Below are 26960 nucleotides of genomic sequence, written 5' to 3'. Positions count from 1 at the left end.
ATTTACATGTATACATATGAAAAAGTTTAATGTGCATATCCTTAAGTAAAAGTCATGACAAGCGTGATGGTCATAGCCATCTGGACAAACATGGTAGCTATTATTTGCATTAGGCTTACTCCTACTGTGTTTTGACTTGCTGTTAGATCAACTCCACTGCCAGAAACATCATGTCTCCTATCAGTAAGAAGGGGAATAGTATGACTTGAACAGCATCAATTTTAAGCAGTCAAGGTTTCACTAGCACTACTGAAACTAGTTCACTAGTGTAAGAACCTCAGGGATGGAATTTTTTTAGAACCTGGGGCCAAAGAACCTGAGGCCTCATTCACTGATTTTTGGCCTATAGAAAGGAAAGTGAAGCTACTGATTCCTGTGGGGTACCTGGTTTATAGAGTGTTGAATTAACTGAACTCTTTCCATTAACTCTACTGGGCTTCAAGTTGGAAACAGAATGGCATCAGACTAGCCCCCATCTAAACCAGAAGCCTCTCTCCAATATTGTGAATTTAATCTTGAGATAAACTCAAAACACTTCTACAGAGGACAATAACAGGTTTAATATAGTACGTGGCAGACTTTCTTCCAAATTTTCGTATCTGGAAATGGAGTGCTCCCCTAATGAAGGAGTCCATGTTCTGAACATCCAAGCAGAAGAAAATTTGAGCTCTGGAAGCTGTGTTCATTTGCAGATGAGTTTTACTTAATTTACTTAATTAGCCATGCAAAGGAGAATTTTATTTGCTGAGGAATTAAGTATATTTTCACAGTCCAGAATACAGATGACCCACTTCTACCTTTCGCTTGCATAAGAAACAGTGTGGCCAGCAGGGCTAGGGAGGTGATTGTCCCCCTGTACTCGGCTCTGGTGAGGCCGCACCTCGAGTACTGTGTTCAGTTTTGGGCCCCTCACTACAAGAAGGACATCGAGGTGCTTGAGCGGGTCCAGAGAAGGGCGACGAAGCTGGTGAGGGGCCTGGAGAACAAGTCCTACGAGGAGTGGCTGAGGGAGCTGGGCTTGTTCAGCCTGGAGAAAAGGAGGCTCAGGGGTGACCTTATTGCTCTTTACAGATACCTTAAAGGAGGCTGTAGTGAGGTGGGGGTTGGCCTGTTCTCCCATGTGCCTGGTGACAGGACGAGGGGGAATGGGCTTAAGTTGCACCAGGGGAGTTTTAGGTTAGATGTTAGGAAGAACTTCTTTACCGAAAGGGTTGTTAGACATTGGAACAGGTGGCCCAGGGAAGTGGTGGAGTCACCATCCCTGGAAGTCTTTAAAAGACGCTTAGATGTAGAGCTTAAGGATATGGTTTAGTGGGGACTGTTAGTGTTAGGTCAGAGGTTGGACTCAATGATCTTGAGGTCTCTTCCAATCTAGAAATTCTGTGATTCATCTGCTCCACCAAAGCACAGGGATGTTTGCTGTGTGACTTTAGATCTCTGAAACACTCTGTATGTCTTCACATCTTTTGCATCGAGTGTTCCACCTTTTATTTTCAATTAATCCCTTGCTAGTTTTTAGGATGTTCCAGAGTACTGAATGTTTTTCACTTCTTCTGATAAGACAGGTGGAGCAGAAGTTTTTACTTTGCCAGCTGTGACCTGTACTTTTCTGGGTGGCTGTGTTTTCATTTATACTTTGGAGGTCACGGAAAAGATGAATGTGAAAAAAAATAAATCCATTATGATATACTTTCTTTTACTCACCATGTTCCTTAGGTAGCCAATATCCCTTTCTTTACACACAAGTTATTTTGGAAAAAAATACTTTCAAAGAATTCTGACACAGAATTACAGCACTTTCGTGTGCTAAGGACAACAGCAATCACCTAACAGAGGGTTTATCTTTTTAAGTGTATTGAACTAAAGTAAGGCTAGAGTATTTGTTGTTGTTGTTGTTGTTTTACTTCCTTTGTTATTCTATTTTCTCAGGTTTCAAATAGATTTAAACAAAACAGACAAACAGACAAAAAATTCCTTCACCCATAAAAAGCTTTCAAATTTATTGAGAAAAGTAGGGAAGAATTTACAGAAAGCTCTTGATGCCTACAAAAACATACAGGCCTTTGGGACTTCAGATGACTGAAACTGTGATAGCTGAAATGGAAAGACAGAGGTCAGACCTTGAGATTTGCAGAAGCTTGGAAGGAATTTGGTTGCTAGGAAGCAGTATATTTTTTAAATTTAATTTATAAAAATGTTTTAAAAAGGTTTAAAAGAACTTGATATAAAATATTTTCTTAATTTGCACAGTTATTTTTATCATATGCCCTGCTTTTATTGATTTGAAATGATAGCACATAATGTCAGCTGCTTTCTCTTGCAAATGCAGTTATGCAGTTTAACCTCTGTGTTACTATGGTACAAACACATAAGACATTATTCCTGCAAATGCCTATTCATTCAACTTTGTATGTATGGTTCATCCCATTAAAATCAATTAGAAAATTCCTGAATATATGAAGTTTGCCACCTGCCTGAATTTTCTTCCAAAATCTATTTGCTTTGCTATTTTCTATGCCAGAGGCCAAGGAGAACACCCTGGCATCAGGAAATTCAGCGTTGGTCCAAAATAAATCTCCTAAATGCACTGGAATCTTCTGGGATTTACACCATGGTGTACAGGGAATGGCAGTTTACTGATGCCTGGGACCGGAGCAACCCACATGCTGTCCGACAAAGAGCACTGGAAAAGAGGAACCAATGAGGCAGCTGGCTGGGGTCTGGTCTATGCCCACAGCACAACTCTGGGGCCAGTCAGGATGAGAAAAGGCAGAAGACTGCACGTGGTATCTTCCACTTAAGGAAAAAACAGCAACAGCAAAATACCTACTAAAGTGCATAAAAATAAAATTGCAAATAGCTTGAAATATTTTGATGCAAGATTGATTTCACATTTTTCTTTCTGCAGTCTGGCTGTAAAACATCAGTAATCAACTCGGACTTTGTAACTGTACATTTGTCACCATGCCCAGAATACTCTCCCAAAACATTATACAAACTGCATCCTCAAGGTATGAGGGGTGGTTATCCGTCCATCTTCCCAAGGCTCCTTGTCAGTGATTCATATCATATGGTTATGTTCTTGTTACTGAGGAAAGGAAAAACAGTATCATATCCTAAAAACTTCTGCCCTGAGAAAGAGTCCAGCAGCCCTGCCACAGTAACAGAAAGAAAAATTTGCAGTGATCTAATATTCTTATTATGTTATGATTATCTGCAGAGCTCTGGCTCTGCAGTCTTTCTCTCTTTCTCTTGCTTTAATCTATGTAGGCATTTCTATTATACCTGTCACCATAGCATCTGAATGCCTTCCAAGCAAAAGGAAATACTACCTCATCTTACCTCCATCAGCAAAATATGGCCTTTATCTTAGTTAGGATGGAGTCTCCTAAAAATATCAGTAAGCCAAGAAGGAGAGCATGGAGACACAGCACCTTGTTCTCCAGTCTGTTTTCTGTTCTGTTTGTATATTGTACTGGGTCTCTCTGTGACAAGGCGAACAAGGTGATGACTGTGGTATTAACAGGGTGTTTGTATAATGAATATTTTTTTAAGTATAGTGACAAGTTTAAGTATGATATAGCAACTCAAGGAATACTTTTGATAAACTGGGTAGCTCCTCCCAGAAAATCATCCATCATCTGCCTCATTTATATTGCAAAGGGTACTTAAATGTAAGATACTATTTGCACTACTGGGTCTGCCTTCTATGTGGTTTTGAGAGACAGAGACCTTCTATAAGTCATAAAATAATCACAAGTCACTGTGTGATAGATGCTTTAGTCATGGTTTACATGATTTAAATCTCACAAAAAGGTGCTCTCATTGTAAGTTATGCTGTCTTGACAGGACTTTAATTAAAGTTTCAAATCAGTCAGCTCCTGTTCCAATGATGACCAGGGAAGCAGACTAAAGTCCTCTCACCTCCATTCATGTTGCAAAATGAATGAACCTACTGACAATGCTTTGTTTGCATTTTCACTGAATAGGGGGAGAGACAGAGAGGTAATATGTAAAGGTCCTTAGAATTTTAAGAATATTTATTTTACCTTCATTCTTCATATTAGTAATTCAAACTGTCATACAGTTTACTTCAAGAATGAAAAAGGAAGAAGCTTGTTTTTCTTTTTCTTGCTCCTTTCAGAGCAGTCCTTTGAAACCTTATTTGCATTGAAAATACTTATTGAAAAGCTGAGTCTCATGTCAGGGTTCCTGTTCTACTCAGAGGATGTAATTTTGCTTTGTAAATTGGTCTCTCATCTTGAATGAACAAATAAACATCCTGGTGGATGCCAATTAGATGAACTTTTGTATCCCAAGTAGAACTACAGAGAGCAATTTTGATAGACTGATTTTGCATTTGAATATGCTTTCAACTGGATCTAAAATACATTTTAAAATCAGATTGACCTCTCTAGAGTTTTTCCAAAGAAAAACATTCCAGTTATGATTAGACATTTTATTTGGACAGTTTCAGAGCAAGACATTTTGACTCCTGATTAGTTCCTTTTTTCCTTTTTTTTTTTTTTTTTCCCAACACTTAAACATCATATCTTAAAAAATGAATATAAGAGTATTTCAATTTTGCTAAAATTGAACATTGAGAATAAGTACATCTTTGTTGTTTGTCTGCTTTTGAGACATCTTCAAGGAAAAATCTGGAACACTGATTCCTACCAGAATCAAGTCAACTATAGAAAGCCTAACATTCTTTTGAAACGTAACTTCCATTCTCACAGCTCATCTGCAGAAAGAAATGCATTGGTTGCTTAAAATGTCTCCAGCTGCAATAGTCTAAATCTGGAATTTCAAAACATTTTTGACAGACACTGCCTTTGGTAATGGCAGTTCTGGGTATAATCAGCGACAGGAATAGCACTGATTACTGGTATCAGTCAAAAGCACTTCCATTTCAGACTGTCTGTCTATCATTTACAGCCAGCTTCCATACCCTTAATGGTATATGTGGTACCTACAGAACTGCTGGGATTTGTACCAGGGTTTCTGGTGTACTACAGTTCTTACTAACCTAGTCTTTCACTGCTTTTGCATATCTAAGACTGTTTTTAATGGAATTCTGAGCATGTTCAAAGAAAATGATTTTTGAGAGATGTCATTCACCACTAGCATGCAGGATAGGTAAGCACTTTTAAAACATGTTTCATTCATCCTAAATCACTGAGACTCCAGTAAAAGCAAAACATTCCTTCATCTTGCCTTTCGACAAAAGATAAACCAGTCGTTTGCTGTAATAACATGTTTCTCAGCTCCACAGAGCTACAGACTGATGCTATTGGTGTTCTGCTGCAATTCTTGCTCGTCTGTATTCGCACACATAATACCAATTCTTTTGGGAGTCAAATGGCAAGGAGGATGAAAGGTGCTGAACTTCCTATAAAGCCACTCATGAATTATGAATTCTGGTTGGACTTGGTGGTGGGAACTGCAACACAAGGGCAGGCACTACCAGTGCTCTGTGACACAGGATCATCTAAAATGGCTGCACAAAGGTTATAAGGGTTACCCAAGAAATCACTCTCATCTAGTTCCTGAAGTCCAAACTAAAATCCTGTGTCAGTGAGAGGCATTGGCTTCAGCGCTGTGGTTTTAAAAGAAATCACTAAAGCAAAGACAGCTCAATGAACTTGTAGACAGTCTCCTATTCTTTAAAGTAGTAATGGTAAAAGTACTGTGCTTCCCTGAAATGGTGAGAGTGAGCAGCTGACACTGCTTTCCCTTCTTTTATCTGCACATCACTCTACATCAAGGACATTTTTCTAAGGATTTCCCAGCATGGCTCAGCTTATTGCCAAACTAGAAATGATGGGAGCCTTGATGAAGACATTTGGAAGCTCCTGTTTTATATAATCCTGATCAGAATAAGTGTAACTAAAGGAGTTATTTAAAGTTAGCAACAAGTGGCCATCTGAAGGAGCTATCCTAACCCCTGTGGAGAACTAGGGAGGACATCTCCTATGGTCACCTGCACAGAGCAGCTGACATGATGCTTTGCAACCCAGTCTCCTGAGGATGATGCCCTTCTCAGATGGCCTTCATGATTCACATAGGCTTCTTTCTCAGCCCCAGCATGTATTCCCTGATGGAGTCAATTCTCTTTATCCTTTCTCTTTGAGAGCTATTTCTTCATCACCATCTCTACAATTGTCCCCATGCTTCTGTGTGGTGTGCCCTTTCTCTGTAGCTGAAAGGAAGATGAATTTACCAGATGATGTCACCAAGTCTATGTTGTGATGAATGTTTTTGTGGACATTCAGTGTAAGACAGATAATAACAGGGAACTGGAAGTGAAGAAGGAGGGAGAACTGTGTCATCTTGATGTCCCAAACAGCTACTGGTTTCCCAGACTAAAGATAGTATTTATCCTTTCTACACAGTCCCAGCCATTAGATCCCATCTCCCACAGGCTGCTGGGCTGCAGTGCTCTGTGCGGGACAACCCCACATTTTTAGCACTCTCTATACAAACATCTGATGTGACAAATCCAAGCCCATGTTTGTAATGGCAGCTAGACAAACTCATAAACAATACATCTCATAATAACCCAAGTTCATATGAAATCCTAGTCTTCAGGGAGCTAGAGGATAAACACGAATATGTGCTGTTCTTCAAAAATGCTGAAGACCAGAGCCTTAAACAGAAAGTTTTGAAGCAAATGATGGCTTTGACTCTTCAACTGCCTGCCCCACAATTTAGGGGCATAACATTTGACTCTCTATTATAGGTTACTAGAAGCAAAAGAAGCACTTAGCTGAAGTTAAGAAAAACCTTCAAATCATTATGAGTTTCAGGTTTTTCATGTTGCTGGGTTAGCTCTAATGTACTCTAATTTCCATAGCTGCAGAAGATAGTATGTTGCAGTTCAGAACTATTTGGAAGAAAATATTACATACAGATGTATGTTGGGCCTATTTAACCCCAGGAGGCCTCTGTGAAATGGAAAATATCAAAAGCAACCCATAAACTTTTCATATATTCATATAAAGATGCTTGCATGTATGCACACATGCACGTTTTGGCACACCACTTCATTCTGACTTATGTCAGGTGGCCGTGCTCTTCTTTTGGGCCAAGTTTGCTTTAGCCATTTTTCTTCCTGACAGAGCTGGCCTAACATCTTCACTTCACTTCTATTCACATAGTCTTCTGAGAGGTCAAAGTTAGCAGCATAGTTTCCAGAGACTTTCTGTGCAATCAGTGCCAAGGTTTAATCACCTTCAGCAAGATTATCCAGGTCATCTTGACCCTAGAAAATTTGGAAAATGGCAAAAGAAACAGCAATCCTTTCCAGAAGGTTCAAAAGCATTTGAATTGCCTGTCACAAGATGTGGAAAAATAATGATAAAAAATAAAATAATAAAATAAAATAAAATAAAATAAAATAAAATTAAATAAAATAAAATGAAATAAATAAAATAAAATAAAATAAAATAAAATAAAATAAAATAAAATAAAATAAAATAAAATAAAATAAAATAAAATAAAATAAAATATAAAATAAAACAAACAAACCACTACCACCACCACCAAAGAAACCAACCAGCCTAATGCTCTTTTTGAACTTCTTTTTGTTGGTGGGCTTACCTAGTGGTGTTGCTTACCTAGACCCCTCCTCAGACATAACGGGTTACCTGATCAATGCTTGCCCAGTGTTTGAAAACAAGACATGAAGAGTCTATCCAGTCCCATTGAAAGTGGCAGGCTTGTCCAGGAGAAACTGAAGGCAAGATCTTCCCTCATTGCATTGCATGCTTTTCCCTGTATCAAAGAAAATTTCCAAAAGGCAGAATGTTTCACTGCAAATTACTTTATTCGGAGGAAGAAAACAAAGCTAATGAACCTGGGAAAGGAAAACTCAGTGTTAGCAATACAGCATCTTTCCTATTCAGGAGGAATCCTCTGTTTCAATCTGCCAGATTGAACAGTCATTATTAATCTAATTTCACAGCACTGATTACATTAACATTATTCTTTTGTATTGTACGACACTATCACTGAAACCTTGAGAAGACAGAAGCTAAACAGTGAGGTTAAGAAGACAAATCAACTACTGCATAAGCTAAAAAAAAAAATAAAAAAAAATAAAAATGACCTGTGGCTGCTGCAGCTTGAGCAGATAAGATCCAATTCCTAATCAACTATTCAGAGAAAGGCAGAAAGACAGAGAGAACAGGTTGAACCTTTCACAAGATGCTAAGTGCAAGCTTTTTCTTGGCTAACACTTTTTCTGTCATGACAGCTCTCAGTCAGTTCCAGATGAAAGCAGCTGCTTTCCTAGAATGGGCCACAGCTTTTCTGACTTCTCTGTCTTGGTCTCACTTCTGTCAGAATTTGATTTACAACCTGTTACTAAAAAGCATATGTAAGCCCTTATTTATTTAATTATGTTGGTTATGGAGATATTGTTTCTATGATCTCTAAAGCCACCACTTGTCCCATCACTTCAGAAATGTATTCCCTACAATACTTTCTCAATATTCTCTACTGAGGGTGCAGAGTTTTGACTTATTTTGATTGTATATGTAAATTCCATGGCACATTGCTGTTCTGTATCATTAGGTGGATGTTATTTGATTTTGGCATTCAATTAGCACTAAGAAAACAGAAACACGGAGGCGCATTCAAATTTTTGGCACTTTTGATGATTTTCACAAATCCTAAATCGTTTACACTGTTCTTTTTGCAGAGCCCATTTACAACGTAAATTACATTTGAGGGACAGTTCTGCCAAATGCTGAGCACTTCTAGAAAAGTGCTTAAGTCCATCTTCATAAAGGGACCTAGGTAGCAACATCAGGCTTTTGGATATTAGAATTTCCTTCAGAAAGGTATGTGGATTCTCACTTATGTATTGAAAACACAGTATCTCTACAGCAAAAACTTCTCTACAGCATTTCCTATTGACTACACTGGGCACATTCTATATCTTATTGGCTCTTGTAACCTCACACTGATTTGCTGAACTCTTCCCCCTCACTTTCTATCGACCCTCACTGCTCTACTTAGGGGAGTGAACTGTGTCTAAATACCTCTTTGCCCTGTGGTGGAGCAGATGCTTTTCCCAGCACCAGGTCTGGATGTCAGTGTGAGCTACCTGACTATGCTGCAATGAGAGCCACCACCTAATTTTGGGTGCTTAACAACTGAGAAATCTAAAATCAGAGGCAATCTTTGAATACACCATACTTTAAAAGCAGTGAGTCTGTTTGCATTTTGCTTTCTGCCTCCTACTCCTTCACAATCCATCTGCTGGATCTGTACCAGCAGCCAGAACCACATGACTCGCACTACAGGATGAAATGACTTTAAATGGCAACGTGGCTCTAGCACAGCATTAACATCTCAGCAGCAGACAGGGTGAGATTAATGTCACAATTAGCAAGTGGATGTTTGATATCTTAACCTCAAAGATTCATTGCACTTGTAAATCTGTGGGGGCTCAGTTGGGTGCTCTGTTGTTACAGATCACAGAGATAATGTAAACAGGCATTTGCTGGGGCCTGGTGGAACCGGGACATTTCTGTTTGCATAAACAATCTTTTTAAAAGGTGGAAATCTTGCTATAAAGTAAACACAAAGGTATATGTATATAAACACTGTTTTATGGAAGAAAAATTGAATAAACCTAAATTCAGTAAACAAAAGCTAAAAGCAACTCCGCATTAAATATTGAAAGGGGAAAGCAGCATCTCCTTCCTACTTGTGAGCTCAAGGATGATAATTCAAAGCAAATATTGTGAGCCGAATTCCTCAGTGTTCCTGGCAACCCAGAGAAAAACATAACTGAAGAAAGCAAAATATCGAGCACTATTGCCTGTGCAGATCCTAAGATGTGAGGGCTAGGAGGAAGCACGCAGACCTGATCTTGAAGAGCTTTCTGGATGCTACCTGAGTCAAGGTAGCATTGTGTACCAAAACTGAACAAAAACTGAGATTCTGCAGGGTATAACCCTTGATGATGGGGGTACTACTGCTCTCTGCTGGTGCAAAGTCACATTTGGTAAAACATGTCCTGCTGATGCAAACCAACTCAGAGAAAATGAATGCTGTGGACTAGAACTATGCAGAGAATGGGCATTCCCCATCAGTGAAGATTTAACATTTTCAATATTTGTCTGTTTTTAACAGGTGCTCGAAGTTCTTCACACATGAAAAGAGAAGTAGCTAGGATTTATCAAAATATTTTGTTTTAACAACAAAAAAAAAAAGTTTTGTCTGAGCTTTGAAGTATTTAAAGTCATAATATGTGGAATTAAAAAAATGAAGATAATGTTGAAATAGAAAAAAAATAACGTGTTTCAATGTGGTAATGTACTTGTTCTTCAATTTTTTTCTTTTCTGTTGAGCCTGGCCACTTTCACCTTGTCTCTCTAGTTACTATTCTCTGTAGCCCCCCATATTATTCAAATATTTTCTCTGCCTTCTGTGGCTTTTCAGAAGATTTACTTAGAATTCCAAATTTCATATAATATGAAAAATACTGGCTATAAATGAGCTTTAAAATAAATGATAGTCTATTTATTCAAAAAACAACAACAACAACAAAACACATTTATATAAGTACTACTTATACTCTTTACATTATTTAACTAATGTTTTTTTTTTCTTCCCTCCAAGAGAAGAAACTCTCTCTCTCTCTTTTTTTTTTTTTTCTTTTTTTCTCCACTTTCTTTCTAACCGTTCCCTATTCTAAACACTGAGTTGAAGCCCAGTAGATAAAACAACTAAGCACATTATTTAATGGGATCATTACTGATACCATGTAAATAAACATAGGCATCGACACACACATATATCTAAAAATTCAATGGAAGCTCTCAAAGAGCCAGCATACACACTAACTCCTAATTACTGTTCTATTACTAATACAATATATAGCAAATATCAGTTTTAAGCAGAAGTACTAAATGAAGTTTGTATCGGTTTTCCAATAATAGCACAGTAAGGGAGAAAAAAATTATCACATCAGACTAAGCATGAGGAAAAAAATTGCCCAAAGCATGTGATGTTACTGGTGTCAAGAGGAACAATTCACTAACTTTTAATTCAGTGAGCTCTGGCATTAAGGATTCCTCTTTACAAATCTCTTTTTATAATAGGAATGAACATGATTTCCCTTTAGGCTGCAGCTCTTTAGCACAGCTACAATAAACACACACAAACTGTAAAAGTATTCTCAGCTCTACTATGTTCTTTCCATGTGTAAGCCAAGTAGGGTACCAGTTCCTCTCCTTCCTTTTCAACACATCCTGCTACGAAACCAGCCACCAATCAGTTCTGCCAAGTAGCAAATTGTTGTTTTGTATCTTTTGAGTAAAATCCCCTAAGAATCCCTCTCCTGGCTAGATAATCTCGTTTTATAGATTTTTACTCCTGTGTGGACAGAATTTGCACCCCTGAGTAAACCTAGTTAGAGGTTTTGCTCATTGCATGTTCAGTATGTAGGCACCCTTGGGTCTTCGGTCTCAGATGATCATCCTATGTGCTTCTTCACAATTTATGATTTTTTTTTTTTAATGGACTGTACCAAGGCTAAGAAGCTTTCACAGTGCTCATCATCCATCTCACTATCCTATGATTTATATGGCATTCCTATGCTTTTAAAATGTTATAGAAAGGGGCTGTATTTATGGCACTTTTTCTACAATGTTTTAGAAGTGGTTTCAGGACATGTAATGTACTTTATAGATTATAAAAAGGATATAAGGAGGGTATATTATCTTCTCTAAGAGTCTTGCAACCTTCATTGACACTAATAGGATTTACATGTCCTAGTGGACTAAAAAATGGACTGCAAAGTCTTTAATTCAATTTATTAGAATGAGTGGCTGACTCAGAGTTGAGAAGGATCATAACCTTTTGACATCAGTCGTTTGCTTCTAGTGCCAACACAGAAAAACTCATTGTAATCCCCAGGGAGAAGAATATTCTTTGAGTATTTCTTGAGTGGCCTCTTTGGCCATTTTGGCCCCAGTACTGCAGCTCTACAGCGCAACTGTTTCATTTGCTTAAGTGGTTCTTTAGACATTCTTAGTGACTGATGATTTTGCTGAATCAGGGCCTTAGGAAATGTTTCATCTTCAAAGATAAAGCGGTGCAAAAGTAAGTACACCACAGGGTGATTTGTTTCCTTCTCTAAGACTGTGTCTATTGATAGTTCTCAAGGGAACAAATGAGATTTTTTTTTTCCTCTCTGATGATAAAAGGGTTGAAGAAACCATAGTTTGGTTTCTTCATCCCTCTGGATGTTTCCTGGGATTAGATGGGGGAAATCAGAAGATGTAATTAAAGAGAAAAGAAAAAAGGCTGATGAAAACCTAGTCAAAGGAAATCAAGAATAAACGTTGATACATCTTGTCAATGAAGAAGTCCATGTCACATTTGAGTCATCATAAAATGGTCCTTACGGATATTATACTCGTGACTTCTATATTTCAGAAAAGGTGTAAGTAGTCAAGATCTAACCTATTTCTTGAAATTGTAGGGGTAATAATTATTAATTTATTAGACATAAAAAATAAAACCCTAGTGACCTTGCCAATATAGAAGAACTCTAAGCAGTTTTTAAGGTTGATGCCTAATGCCCCTTATGTAACAGAGGGACACAATGTCAGTGCAAGTTGACAAAAATCATGAACGAAATGATCTTACACAGCCTATTGAGCTGGATTTGTAGTTCTGCAGAAAGCAAAGCTGTCCTTTGTATACATTTCCTGATACAAAAGATTGTGAGGATTTGGATGCCAGTTTCAAATTAAAGCATATCACTCAAAAAATATTCATGGATTATCAAGGCCACATGTACACTATTGTAACAATAGTGCCCCAACTGAAAACAACATAATAGCAACGAACTGAAGTCTGTGAGCTTTTGAGTGTTCCTTCAGTATGTTACGTTGTCCATCAAGGAGTCTTCCAATGTAAGCACAAGCTATATATGTTCTTTGCAATAAATCTTTTCTTTTCCCTTTTATCACCTGGAAGAATCCATTTGAATTTGAATTACACAGAATCAGAACTGTGGTTCCTGAAATGAGAAGTTCAATGAGAGTTATGAAGAGGTGTGATATCAAATGGAATGAATTTCTTGTCATTTGATTCCATTGGAAGGCATACATTCCTAGACATCATCTAAAATACATGGGTAGGGATGACTTAACCAGTCTGGTACCACTGCTATCCGAGAGTATTTGTATATGCCATATACATGGTGCTTAAAATATTGTTACGGGCAAAGAGAAGACAATACCTTACACCTGAGGTCAAGATTTTATTGTTAATCTCATATAAAGATTGACTATATAATCCAAGTACAGAAAACAGTTAATGTTATTAGTCTAAATAAAGTTAAAAATTTCCAGGTAAAATATATATCTTATCAACAGCACCAAAGCTAAAAGTTATAATAAAAAAACAAACAAACAAACAAAAAAAACCCCTTCTGGTATCTAGTGCTTTTTCTCTGGTGCTACATTTACCTCTTCACTGCTTGATCTGCTAGGTTTACTTCCCTATCTACTAATGTTGATGGATTTTGCCTGGAGTAAGAGGTGTGATAGAAAGTTGTCATCCTGAGATGCTTGTTGGGAGGAGTATGATTTTCATGGTAGTGGATTTTTCCTCTTCTTTGCTAGTAAAAACATGATGTTGATGCTGACGGCTGCTTCCTCCTCACTTGTAGAGGCCACCTGGGTACATTTTTTTTTTTTTTTATCACGACTACACCCTGATTTTTCTTTTTTGGTTTGCAATGCAATTCTTATATTACATCTAACTTTACTATACATGTATGTGATGGGGTTTATACATGAGACACTTGTTTTTTCTCTTATCCCTAAAACTGTTTTTGCCCAGATCCTAGGTTTGCAGTACCTTTGATGGTGATTTAATGATAGCCCAAGGGCCTCTGGTATCATCCTATGCCCAAACCTTTACAGCCATTTTTATCACTCTGCAGCTTTACTTTACGCTTCATCATTAATCTAGGGTCATAAATCGTTCTACACAGTATAATTACTTGCTATTCCTATTTACATGTATATAAAAACTTTTAGCAACAGGTATTACACCAATTATATAAAGCTAAGCAAAATGAAAACAGATAAGGGATGAGACCCCTGCTCATTAAACAATTGTTAGAGATAAACAAGCTGAAACAAAGTACCAAGCTAGCTGAGACTAGTACAGACAAAACCTAACAAGCCCTCAGGACTGTTTTAAATTAATACAAAACCTGTGGCTTGTTATCAGCAACAGCGACACTATTTACAGATACATGGGGCTACATAGGGCACAATAAGATGGAGAAGAGATTCCAAAGGATCCAGTTCTCATTTTTTTTAAAAAAAAAAAAACACTATGTAGTGATAGTAATGATAGTATCTTTGCATCTCTGAAACGTACAGTACTGAAGATAGGATAGTAGATGTACAGTAGTGAAGATAGGATTAGACTTTGGACATGAACAATTTTGAGAAATCTAAATTCTCAATGTATCAATAACTCAGGAGAATGAAAAGCGCTAATAGCAGTTTAAAGTGCTGTTTTACCTTCTGTCATTCACATCTCAAAGACTGGACCTGATTTCTAGCAAGGATAGTTAAAACTAGGAATAGGGCTAGAATTTGGGAAAGTACAGACTGAGGATCCCAGGTCCTTACTGTGTCTTGGAGCAGGGAAGAGGATTTGTGTCATTTTTATCAAAACTGTTTTTTCTTAACACTTTGTTGGTTCCTGTCTCATGCCCACCATTACATTTTGAAATGAGGTAGGACCAAGATCAGAGTTTCACCTAGGGTTTTGGAAAGTACAGGCTCACACACCCAAGTTCTATCTAAGGAAAGAATTGAAGTTAGGCTTGGGGTTTTGGAATATTGTTTTCTATTTAGTGTCTTCTATGGAAAGTGAAAATTCAAAGGGATGACCTTCTGGATCCCGTTGTCTATATTTTTTTTCCATGGAAGCCATGTTTTGTGATTATATCTGGTCCCCAAAATTTCTTCTCTTTGTTGAAATTTCTTCTTTTTGTTGAATTTCTTTTCTTTGTTTTTCTGGTGAAAATAACCATTTTCAACAAAAATGGGAGGGTAATTTCTCTCTGTCATACCTCATAGCCCTGTAATAAGGTCAATTTGCAAATTTGCACTCCCCCCCCCTTTTGGGGTGTGGTTGTAGATTAAAACATCTTTTGTTTAGGAAGAGCCTAGAAATGGAGGTGCCACCATGTGAATAATCTGACTGCTAATCTGCTAAAATGCAAAAAACACATGGTAGGTAACTATTTCCTCAGCCTGTTTATTGTAGCTCTCCTCCTATCTCACTTTTTGGTCTGCCCTGGGTTCAGAGTTCAGGCCCCCATGGGCTGACAGCCACGTTAAGCATCAGTGCTAAGTATTTTTCATGGCAGATCTGGCCCTGCTAACCACAAGCTGGTGCCTGAATTTAGATGCTCAGTGACTCCAAGGTAAATTTGGAGATACTTAATGGACTTAGGCACTTACGGGACGAGCCAGCCTTGACCAGTGAATGACACAGCTCTCTGCTGGAATGACCCAGCCCCGGAGGACACCGGAGGACACCAGTGAACTGGAGTGCACCTCAGTGAGAACGGTGACACTCAAACATGCCATGTATGCTCCCTTCCTCCGCCACACCTCTGGGGCGGCTTTTAGTTCACAAGCCTTCCCATAAAAATGAAAATAAAGACGAACACTTTGTCACCAGCCCACAGAACTCCCTCTCTCTGTCCTTCCCCTGACTGCCTGAGGCACTAGAGCTCTGTCTGCGTTTGCAGGAAGAAATAAAAAGCGGTGCTGGACGAGCTACAGACACCGCAAGGGCCGGGCCGGGCCTTCTCGGCCTACAAGGCACCAGGGCTGGAGCAGCGGTGCTATGGCTCCCCCTGGCGGCCCCCTGTGGAGCCGCTCACGGCTGAAGGAGGCCCCAGGCCCCGCGCTGCCTCCTCTCAGCTCCGGCCTCTCCCCGCTTGCTCAGCTGATATAATCGTTAATATCCATCTTTAACTCTGTTGTTGTTGTTGTTTTGTTTTGTTTGTTTGTTTTGTCTAAAGTGTCCTATGAGCAGATGCAGGCACCCCGATGAGCTTGTCTAGACTGGGTGACAGTCAGCGTTCCCCCAGTGTCGGTTGCCACCGCCTCTTCGATGAACTGCAAATCAATATGCCACAGTGGTTGTCAATAGCATAAATTATGCCCCTTAAAAGAGAGAATTAAGTGATTATTGGGGATTTAGCCACCTGCTTCTATTGGCCTGACCCCAGCATACGGAGCAGGGTATGCGTTCCCAGCTACCAGTGCTCCCTGGCTATGCCACGTCTGGACATGCTGGTTTCAATGGAAGACCCTTGGGCCCGTGGCTGGCTGGGCTTAAAATCAGCCTCAGGTAAAATATACACAATCGTGAATTTGCATGGGAGGCAGGGCAAGGTGGGACATGTCTTTGTGTCTTTTTCCCTCAAAGAACTCTGTTGCTGGTTGGCAAAGTGTACAAGGATTTGTGGGAAAGATCACATCTTATGTTTCCACTGCAGGGAAACTTGCAGTCCTGCTACCAGCGGGGCCCTGGGTTGTGATAGTGTAAGCCTGCCTCTCCCACCATCCACAGAATTCAGATTCCAGGTTTTTCTCAGCATTTTTGCTATCAGATTTTTTGCATGATGGCATTTGAACAGCCACTGGATTTCTCTGCAGAACGGGGCACTCAAGTCACTCACTGCGTGCCCTATGCTGTCCTCCAGCCCTTTCAGCACAGGAATTATAGTGACACTACCCACAGTAATTTTTCTTGGAGGGTCACAAAGTACAGTGCTCATCTGTCACTTACTTTCCAGAAACTCGATAAGCAATAATTTATATATAAAAAAAGAGAGTTCACACCAGTATGTTTAAGTATTTTATTTCTACCAGTGGTCAGCCTACTGTGACGTAGGATACAGTTATTACTAATACAGTTTTTACATGTATTAACTTTCAAGCTACAGTGTAAAGTCCATCTGAATTCTAAGGCATGTATTTGAAGAAAATGTTTCAGAGATGTGTTTGTTTATGAATTTGTCTCTTAAAGATCTTGAACTTTACTATGCCACAAAGACGTCCAGAAATTAATGTTGATGCCACCACACTTCAAATTATTCATTTTAAATGAGATATATTGCTGGAAATGAATCCAGACACTTTTCATTGGAATTCCATTATTTTCAATATAAACTAGGAATTAATCAAGTGGGGCATTACAGATCAGGCAGTAATAGAAATCTAACCAGTACAAATTGTGTTTTAGCCAACATGTTGGTTCAGCTCTCTGCACAACTCTAGCTAAGGTTTTGTGTACACAATTTTCAAAATCAAGTGGTCAGAGACAGTCCTTTAGTCTGGCAAGTGTTTGTCAAGGTGCTACTCCATGAACCAAGGCCTAATAATGCCTTCTGTTACTTTTGACTTAAGCTCTCACTATTTTTTCACATTTTCTTTACTTACGTATCTGCATATAGATCACATACAATTTTACCAATAGCAACATAAATTGCTTTCCTCTATTATCAACTGCTAAATACGTTCTTGGTAGAATGCAGTAAACTTTTCCACTATTAGCTCTTCAGTTGGGATTCAGTTAAGACTACATGTCCCAGTCCCTGGTATCCACCTGGGGACTTCCATGACTTCACACCATCAAAATTATTCTCATTACTGTCAAGACTAAGCCACTGAATCAAAAGTGTTTGTTTTTTAAACAGCTGATTTCCAGATGGACAGTGACAAAAAGACTAGTCATGTTGGGAGTCTGTTCAAACAAGGAGGTAGTAGCAACGTTTTTTAAGTCTTAAAATTCAGTGAGACACTGGGCTACAATTTCCAGTGTTGTTGTCATTACATGGTTTCACAGTGGGGCTTTACCTCCAGATTTGTGCTGTTTGTAGCATTTAGCACAAAGTTCCAAGTTGTGCTGGGAGACCTGCACAGACTGATAACCTTGATTAAGTCAAGTGCTTGCAGGATTCTGTTGTTCAGTGCCCAAGTTGCCTGTCCTAGTGTTTTTTATAATTAGATTAACCAGAGCATAACAAGATTATGATGAAAATGAGTTCAAAATATATTTAATGAAAACTAAACTGAAAAAAAAAATAAAAAAAAATTCATTTCTCAGATTTCAAAAGTGAATGTTTCTGCAAGACCAAATTTTAAAATTCAGTTTAATATATTTAGAACTTGCATTTTGTTTACCATAGCTAAATGTTTTCTGTTGTTATAGTCACAGTAAATCAAGTGTAATGGGAGCAGTTCTTCATTAACAAGTTCTTTGCATAGAGAATGGATTTCTTCACCAAACTCCTAATAATATGTTATTGCCTCAAGTACAGGGGGGTCACATATGCTGTGCACTGGTGGAGATGACTACTGCAATCACAGGGTACTAAAGAGGTTCAGCAGTAGGATAATTAATAATCATAAAAAAAAAGTCAAATATCTAATTGTTAAAAATGTTTCACCTTGCCTTTGTAGAATATGCAAAGACTGACAGTTACTGTAATATTTTTTTGTCCCTCAGTGATTCCAAAAACTTACCTACCATCTGCCTCCATCCTACTGCTGTGGGTTTTTTAATTGCTGTTGTTATTTGTTTGTTTATTTTTGTTTTCTCTAAACTGGTGAGCAGCATTTATGAATTTTGTATATGTGCAGTTTTTATACATGTATGTGTGTCCCTCAACTCTCCTATCAAAACAGTGTAATTAGACATTCAGATTTGCACTGCTCTTTGTCATGTGACAGTAAAGTCTGTGTGTTTGCTTCTGTTAAACTTATGGAATGACATTTTTTATTGTCAATGTAACATGAAAACACAAGAGCAATGAATGGAAATTATCTACTGATACTACTTTTTGATGGTATAGCTTTTTTTAAGGCTTTAGATATGACAATTATCTAATCTCTGTTTTGTATTATCCTTTTAACCCCCCTACAGAGAGGGGTTATAAGATACTGAGGTTCCCCCAGTTTTCTGAGAAGTGCTGATTACCTTAAAATGAGTAAAATACATGAGTAAAATAGGATTTCCACTTTGATTCCGGCAGAATTTATCAGTGGCTAGCATCTCTGAAGAAGGCATATATTTTTCAGTCTTTTTATGACATATAGAAAGTCTGTATTGTTTTGCAGTACTCATGCTATACCCAAAGCTTCAATTGACAGCTAACGAAAACCTGAAGGGTATTGTTTCTTCCCTACTGATTTTTCTCTCTATCAGCAAGCCAGATGTACAGAAGAAAGGGTACAGACCTGAAATCAGGCTACAAGTCAGGAAATGAATGGCTAAAAAAGCCCACAGTCTTTCAGATTTTCTTTGATTATTATGTCTGTGACCGCATCAAAAACAAACTTGACATTCTGGGTGTCTGTGGCACATGTCAAGTGAGAATATATCTCCTTGTCTTCTTTCCTTATGTTCAAGTCTAGGAATTGTTGCTTGATGTAATTTCCAGCATCTTCAAATGTATTTAGTCCTAGTGGAGATGACAGTAAGAGGCAAGAAGACATGTAACAACTTGTACTCATGTACTTCCTCATAGCTGCTAAGAAACATTTTTTTTTCTTTCTTGTTTTTCTTTTTTTTTTTTTGGGGTGGGGGGGGGGCAGAAGGTGGGGATTATTTTCAAGCATTAGATATGAAAGTTTGTATCTAAACTGCCCATTCAAATTCAAATTTCTATTCCTAATGAAAAGTACTAATTTCTGAAGAGAAATGCTCACAAGTAGGTAGGACACTGTGAAACTGTTAAGGCCCTTAGAAAGAGCAGAAAATGAGTGAAATGGAAGGAAAAAAAAAAAAAAAAAAAAAAAAAAAAAAGGAGGGACCATAAATAGGGACCATAAATTCTGAGGGAATAGCTACATAATAGACAAAATTGGTGGGAATTACAGAAATGAAGAGATAAAGAAATTAAGAAGAAAGAAGGGCAAAAATCAGATGCTTATATGTTCATTTATAATTTCTTTACACAGCTTCTCTGCCTTTTGTTAGTAGTTTGTTAAAGCAACAGTGTTGGAGAGTGTTGTGCACTGGTACTGGCACTCAGAGTAGAAGGATGGGACACCTGGCAGGCTGCTGCTTAGAGGCCCTTTTGGCTCCCATATGTCTCTGAAGGTAAAGCGGTATTGCTCCACAGAGTCTAGCACATAGTATTTGATTATCCCACTGAAGTTCTGAACAATTTTTGATCCCTGTCTTGATGTGTTCTTCAAAAAGGAGTGAAGGAGCTGGTTGTCAGGAAGTACACAAAACCTACCTTCTAATAATGAAACTTAAAATATGTTTCATTTCATACACTCCCTATCAAAAATATATGCGGTTAGTCCTAAAATAACAGATAGCTTTTGTTTTTAATCGGGCATATTCTGGCCTATCTTCATATATTTTCTTGCACCAGCTTGGAACAGCTGCCAGTAGATACCACTATGACACATAAAAAGAGAGACTTTCTTCATGGTAATAGTTTTCAAAATGGGAACAAAAAGACCGGGATTAAGTTATGGTGTATATGAGTGATAAGCCAATTGTCCTACTGAAACGTGGGCTGGTTTTATCACACCAGACTTCATCCATCTGAAACTTCTAGTCTCAAATTCCTCTACTTACAGTGGAGAGTAATAAGCATCTCCAGAGAGAGCCGTCCCCAACCTAGGAATCATAAGTAGGTGAGATGAATCAAATTCTGTCAATGTCTATCCCTTTCTAGTCTTTTGAGAGAAAGGCTAGATGCTTAAACATGATGCTTGGCATTGAAATGGTTATATATATGTGACCTGAATAAAAATCTTTAATGTATGGCCTACACTAATCATCTAAATGTATTTTCTTCTGGGAAAAAAATAGAAACAACAAACAAACAAACAAATAAAAGCCTTACCATTGTATTCAGGAAAGCAGATATTCAGATGAACTTTTGTTATTTTCTCTTTAAAGAGGTCTTTTTTGTTTAGAAACAGCACAATGGAAGTGGTTGCAAAGCACTTGTGGTTGCAGATGCTGTTGAACAGCTGAAGGCTTTCATGCATTCTGTTCTGTTTTGATGCAAAAGGTGAACATAAGAGACCAACAAATCTCATCCCCCATAGTCATTTTTACTGTAATATTCTCTACTGCCAGGAACCCATAGAGCATAATAGCCTTTAAATGGTTATCAGGGAACAGGGATAATTCTGATATGCCATCAGAGAGTACATTCAACCATAGCAGCAAAAAGTATTGTTTGTTTCTTCTGACTCACCACTTCTTTATCTTCCACCAGAACCATGTCGTAGGCACTGAGCGCAGCACAGAATATGATGCAAGTAACTCCCTCAAAGCAGTGAATCCACTTTTTTCTCTCTGATCGCTGTCCACCCACATCAAACATCCTTTGCAGAAAAAAAATAACATAAGTACAATGTAAAGTACTAACTAATAAGGATGTAGTCATGCTGTTAATGTGCAGACTGCAACTAGAGAGGGATGACAATAAAACATCCAGCTTTTCCAGTTATTGGTCTATTTCCTTGACCCATCAGGTCAAGGAGAACTATATATTACTTAAAGCTTTATAGTGAACATAGAATGAAACGTAAAGGCTTAAATATCTGCATAAAGGAGATATTTTCAGTATTTTCAGGTGGCCCTTCTTTTTGAGCAAGCTCTTCACATGACCTGAGGGCAAGACTTAGTCCTGCAGGTGATTTTTGGAAGAGAGAATTCATACATGAAACATTGACAAAAGCTCCACACAACCATAATTGTGTTACTTTATAGTATTGCTTGTGGTGAAATGATGCATTTACCACATAAGGCATATGTTTGGAAGCCAGTCCAATATGATCTATTCTATTTGATCCACCACTTGTGTTTGAGTGGCTGGTGTAGTATTTAGTATATATTCATTGTAGTATTTAGTCATCTATTGATTTTTGTAATTTGATCATTTAACTAGCTATATAACTAGCAACTCATGTTTCTGTGTGTGGGTCTCTGCCCTGTCTGTCTCGTTTAGTTGCTGTTTGAGCAGTAATTCGTGGGGGACATAAATCTGTTCATTTGTACATGTAGAGAGGAAAATGAAGGGCAGTCATTGTCTACATTATTTTCTTTCAGCTTGTGGCAGAAATTACTGCCTGTAGGTAAAGACATATGAACTTTTTATGTACTTTTTACAAGGCATCCAAAGCCAACTGTATTATACTGAAGGTCCAAACTCATGTTTGGACCTTCAGTATAATACAGTTTAGTGCCTACCACAGATGGACCTTCTGTCAAAATTACCATTGTTCTTAGGACTAGGTTTTAAAATTCCCATTTACAGTTTTACAACAATAACAGATAGGTCTTTCTCTTCCCTATTTTTTTGACATAAAATGTACAAAATAAACATTTTTCAAGTGCATTAGGAAGGAAAAAGAACATGTTAGAAGTCAATTGTTTCTATTTCCTTGTGTGCATGACTTTTCCCTGTGCTGCATTTTGTTGAACTTAAACTCTAAAACCTAATCCTTGCTTGCACTCTCCCTTCCTTTAAGAAAATGAGTTTGGTCTTACACTGTGGATGTATCTCTTGCAGCATCTGAAAATTAAAGACAATTTTTTTTTTTTTTTTTTTTAGCAATGAAAATATTGGGATTCAATATGAGAAAAGCAAGTCAGTAGTAAACTGGGCAAAATTTATTACTGAAACATCATTTTTTCAATATATAGATCCTATTTTCTTCATCATCATCAATGAAGTTGACTGAAACAGTTCATTGTTTAACATTTTTCATCCTGCTTAGAAGAAATGAAACCAAGAAGCTGTTGTGAAACAAGATTTTCTTAACAGTAATGGCATTCTCCCAAGCATATCTTCCCTGAGTTCAGCAGGCTTACTGAAGAGCAAGGTCAGTATGAAAAAAGCATTTTGACTTTTGGCTGTGGTTAGTGCCCAAAAGTCACCTGACTTGTGTCTTCCTTGATTTGCAGTGTATACCTCCAAAATCAGAGACATGGGAAAAAAAGAAAGCTTCAAAATGTAGTCTGTCTTTCAGTTTCACAAACACACATAATTTGTACGAATCTGTATTAATTTCCTGCACACTTTTAACATATGACCCTGTGACTATTCATGAGAAGGAAGTTAAAATAGGACAAGATCAAGACCAGCAATGCTTATGGGTAGTTTTTGTTGTACTAAACTTACCTCGCTTAGCTCTTCTCTTGTCAGCCCAGAAGCAGTGTATGCAAAGCTGAAGTCATGCTGTGATCAGTGTATTTCTAATATTATCTTTTTCTTTTGCAAAGACATACAAAGTTAGTCTTGAAAACTGTATTTTCCCAGCACTACTCTTGGGAAATCTAGACATGAGTAGGGGGCTAGTTTTGTATTCATTTGTCCTAATGATACATATAGGGAGACCTGAAGGCTGAAATGAAGTTTGCCTGATTTTCAGTGAGACCTTTACTAGCTCTTCAATGCAGGAGAGGATCTATGGAGACCAGACTTCTTTAAAAATAAATAAATAAATAAATAAATAAATATATTCCAGCATGTTCTCATCTTTAGAAATCAAAATCAATTAGTGAAATAAACTGAAGAGCACAAGAAAACCAGTTTATGTCAAAACAGCAAAGTCATGACTAAGAAGATAGCAAATAACAAGACATGTTGCCCGTGGAACTACAATTAATTTCCCTGGAGCAGTATTGGAATATTCAGACTTTTAATTCACAGTTACAAATTATGTTTTTTCTTTTTTTTTTTTTCTTCCTCATTCAGTTAGAAGAGGGAGGAGTGTTTAGTAAATGAAGCATCTGTTCATGATTTATTTTTATTTGCATTTGGTTTGTGACCCCAAGCCTCACTTAAGCACATCAACCAAAACTCACTCTGAATGTGGAAGCGTTCCTCTCTTTGTAGATGTTTCTATGGTACTTATCAAGGTAAACGCAGAGTCATCAGGATCCCCCAGCTGTTCTGCATTGCTCTGGCAATGCAAAGTAGCAGTAACTGGCTGGTTAAGATGGATTTATTGCTGCTTTGCATCCTTATAACAGCTCAAAACTCTCAGACTGTTTTGTAGTGACTTTACCTCATATTATTTAATTGCCTAAAACCACTAATGAATTTACTCACAGAACACTACTGTGATGCATAACAGAGAGGCTAAACACAGTCTTTTGTGTGTGTATGTCTTTTCAATGTCCTTAGGATCCCCTCTCCTGTTTACAGACACTCAGGTAACTTTAGTTTCAGTTAGGCTGCATTTCATTCAGACACACAACTCTAATATTTTAATATTACAACTGATTGCATTCATATCTGAGAGTGTTTGCACTGTGATAATTTCCTTCTCCATCCTGACTTAGTTTTTATTTTTTCATAAATAAAAGGTTGTAAATGTAAAGGTGCTCAGATTTCCAGTGTACAAAGCTATCTGAAATATATTAGTCAGAGAAAAAGAACAGTATGTGTATGGCATTGCACTATAGCATTTGTAGATATGTGCTGAATTAGGAAAAGGTTCTTTACTGATAGGGTGGTCAGACACTGGAACAGGGAAGGGGTAATATCACCAAGCCTGACAGAGTTCAAGATGTGTTTGGACAGTGCTATCAGACATAGGGTTTGACTTTTGGATGTTCCTGTGTGGAGTCAGGAGTTGAACTTGATGATCCTTGTAGGTCTCTTCCAACTGGGAATATTCTATGATTCTATTACTCTAATTTTCAGGAGTGATCAGAATATTTTGGGGGGTGATAATTTCTTTGTTGGGCATCTACTTCAGAATCTTATTTGTATATATAATCTCAGTTGAATCAGAACATCTGTGTGCTAGGGTAAATAGTTCGGGAGATACTTAATTGCTACATGAGGAAGAAGTAAGAGCTCTGAAAAATATTGTAATCTTAATGCTTCCTAAATCTATCTCTATTTTTTTTTTTTGTCCAGACTGCATTCCTCAATATGCACTGCATGTACTGCAGCCTTAAATGAAGAATTAAATAGCATTCAATCAACAGAGAAAAATGGTCTCATTGAACACTGAAATGATCATAATTAATTCAAATACATTTTAATGCAGAATTATGTTTTCAGTTTGTTCACCAAGCATAACCAAATTTTGAGTATATGAAAGTGCCAATTACTTTCGGTAAATTTCTTAGAGACATTATTTTCAATACTTTTTTCTGAACATTTTGCTTTTCATCTTAAACGAGCATGAAGGCATGCATGTTAATACTATAATTTCCCATGAGACAATGAGACACTTTTTTTTTTTTTTTCCCAACACTAACAAATTCCAATGTTAACAGCAGTTATTTCTGTTCCCAAAGGAAGAAAGTGAAAGGTTGAGAGTGCAGTGCATACAAATTAGTAGTCATCAAATGTTTTGCATGCTGTTAAGGACATTTAAGTAGGCAAATTTCAGAAATGTCACAAACAATTATTCAAATGGCAGCATACAAATCATGCTTTTTAGACACTTACATATGTAAAATGTCCTTTTAGAAACTGATATTCTGAGATCTCTTAATAACAGTCCATTATATACCTAGAGTTGGAGCACTGATACTAAAATGACTTGTTTTTTGCCTCTTACAAATTATTAAATAAGAGTGGATTCAGGAATATCGCAATAGGATTAGCAATATTATAATAGATCAATGCCATTGAAAATACTTAAAAAAGCTAAAACTACACAAACTTGTCAAATACATCTTTCTTACCTGAAGTTCAAGTCCTTGAAGGAAAACTGAGTCTCGATAATCCCAGTTGTTTTCACTCGGGAGTGCAAAACGTCTTGCTCACTGGGTATGTAGTCAGGCATTGCTAACCTATCCAAATCATTCAGGTAACTACAGAGAATAATAAGAAATTCTGACTGATGAATTCAAAAGGTTAGCTGAACATGATGTAGTCACTAATGCATTTCTATTGAGCCATTTTCAAATATTCTCTGTAAATCACACACTTAAAATTGGGGTTTATATAATCTAGATCCAAAATCTAGATCATTTCCTTCCTTCCTTCCTTCCTTCCTTCCTTCCTTCCTTCCTTCCTTCCTTCCTTCCTTCCTTCCTTCCTTCCTTCCTTAGAATCATAGAATCATAGAATATCCTGAGTTGGAAGGGACCCTTAAGGATCATCAAGTCCAACTCCTTCCTTCCCTCCTTCCTTCCTTCCTTCCTTCCTTCCCTCCTTCCTTCCTTCCTTCCTTCCTTCCTTCCTTCCTTCCTTCCTTCCTTCCTTCCTTCCTTCCTTCCTTCCTTCCTTCCTTCCTTCCTTCCTTCCTTCCTTCCTTCCTTCCTTCCTTCCTTCCTTCCTTCCTTCCTTCCTTCCTTCCTTCCTTCCTTCCCCCTCATTTTGCTTGTATATGGAAATATAATTAATTTAGTTATATATTGTAAACATCTTTCACAGAATTGAGTTCAGGAAAATCCGTATTTTCCTCATGGAGGTTAAGAAACCATGATAACAGTAAATGTTTTTGTCTATTTTACTTCAGTAAACGGAAAAATGGAAATTATCACCACAAGGGAAGAACCCCTGCATCTTCAAAGCAGGTTGACTAGAAATTATTGCAGCATATAACAATATTCTGTTGTAAAGATATCTTGCTTTCCAAGTGAAAGCGAGGGCATGAGTTTGGAGGATTTCACATTCAAGGCTGTTTTCCATTCACATTTATAAGTTTACAAGAGTATGGTATATGATATTTTTTAAAAAATACATATTTTTTAATCAAAACCAGAAGCTTCAACCTATCTGAGGTCCCACTAAGTTATTATTCTAACAACCCTGGAGTTATTAACATAAATGAATAAAGAAAATACTCAGAGAAGATAACCTTAGAAAGTCAGAGTTTACACAGTAGTAATCAATATTCTGTGTAGGTACTGATTTACAAGGGCTGAGAAACAGGCTT

The 26960-nt window shown here is 37.6% G+C and overlaps 1 protein-coding gene across 5 annotated transcripts in view; it reads right to left on the bottom strand.

The window, feature by feature from the left end:
* Positions 1–16916: 16916 nt before the first annotated feature.
* The window catches only part of LOC101797418 (guanine nucleotide-binding protein G(t) subunit alpha-3), a 77542-nt gene continuing 67498 nt past the window's right edge, over positions 16917–26960 (bottom strand). For all 5 annotated transcript variants that reach the window (XM_072028538.1, XM_072028429.1, XM_027459794.3 and 2 more), the window contains 4 exons: positions 25762–25890; positions 21302–21431; positions 20942–21095; positions 16917–19537 (listed from right to left, as the gene is read on the bottom strand). In XM_072028538.1, the coding sequence (XP_071884639.1) occupies positions 19347–19537; positions 20942–21095; positions 21302–21431; positions 25762–25890 (604 nt within the window). In that variant the 3' untranslated portion in view covers positions 16917–19346. The remainder of the gene's footprint in view (positions 19538–20941; positions 21096–21301; positions 21432–25761; positions 25891–26960) is intronic.

Source organism: Anas platyrhynchos, chromosome 1 (assembly GCF_047663525.1).
Source record: "Anas platyrhynchos isolate ZD024472 breed Pekin duck chromosome 1, IASCAAS_PekinDuck_T2T, whole genome shotgun sequence".
NCBI lineage: Eukaryota > Metazoa > Chordata > Aves > Anseriformes > Anatidae > Anas > Anas platyrhynchos.
Note: the sequence above shows the minus strand (reverse complement) of the source record. Positions and strands in the feature narration are given on the sequence as shown.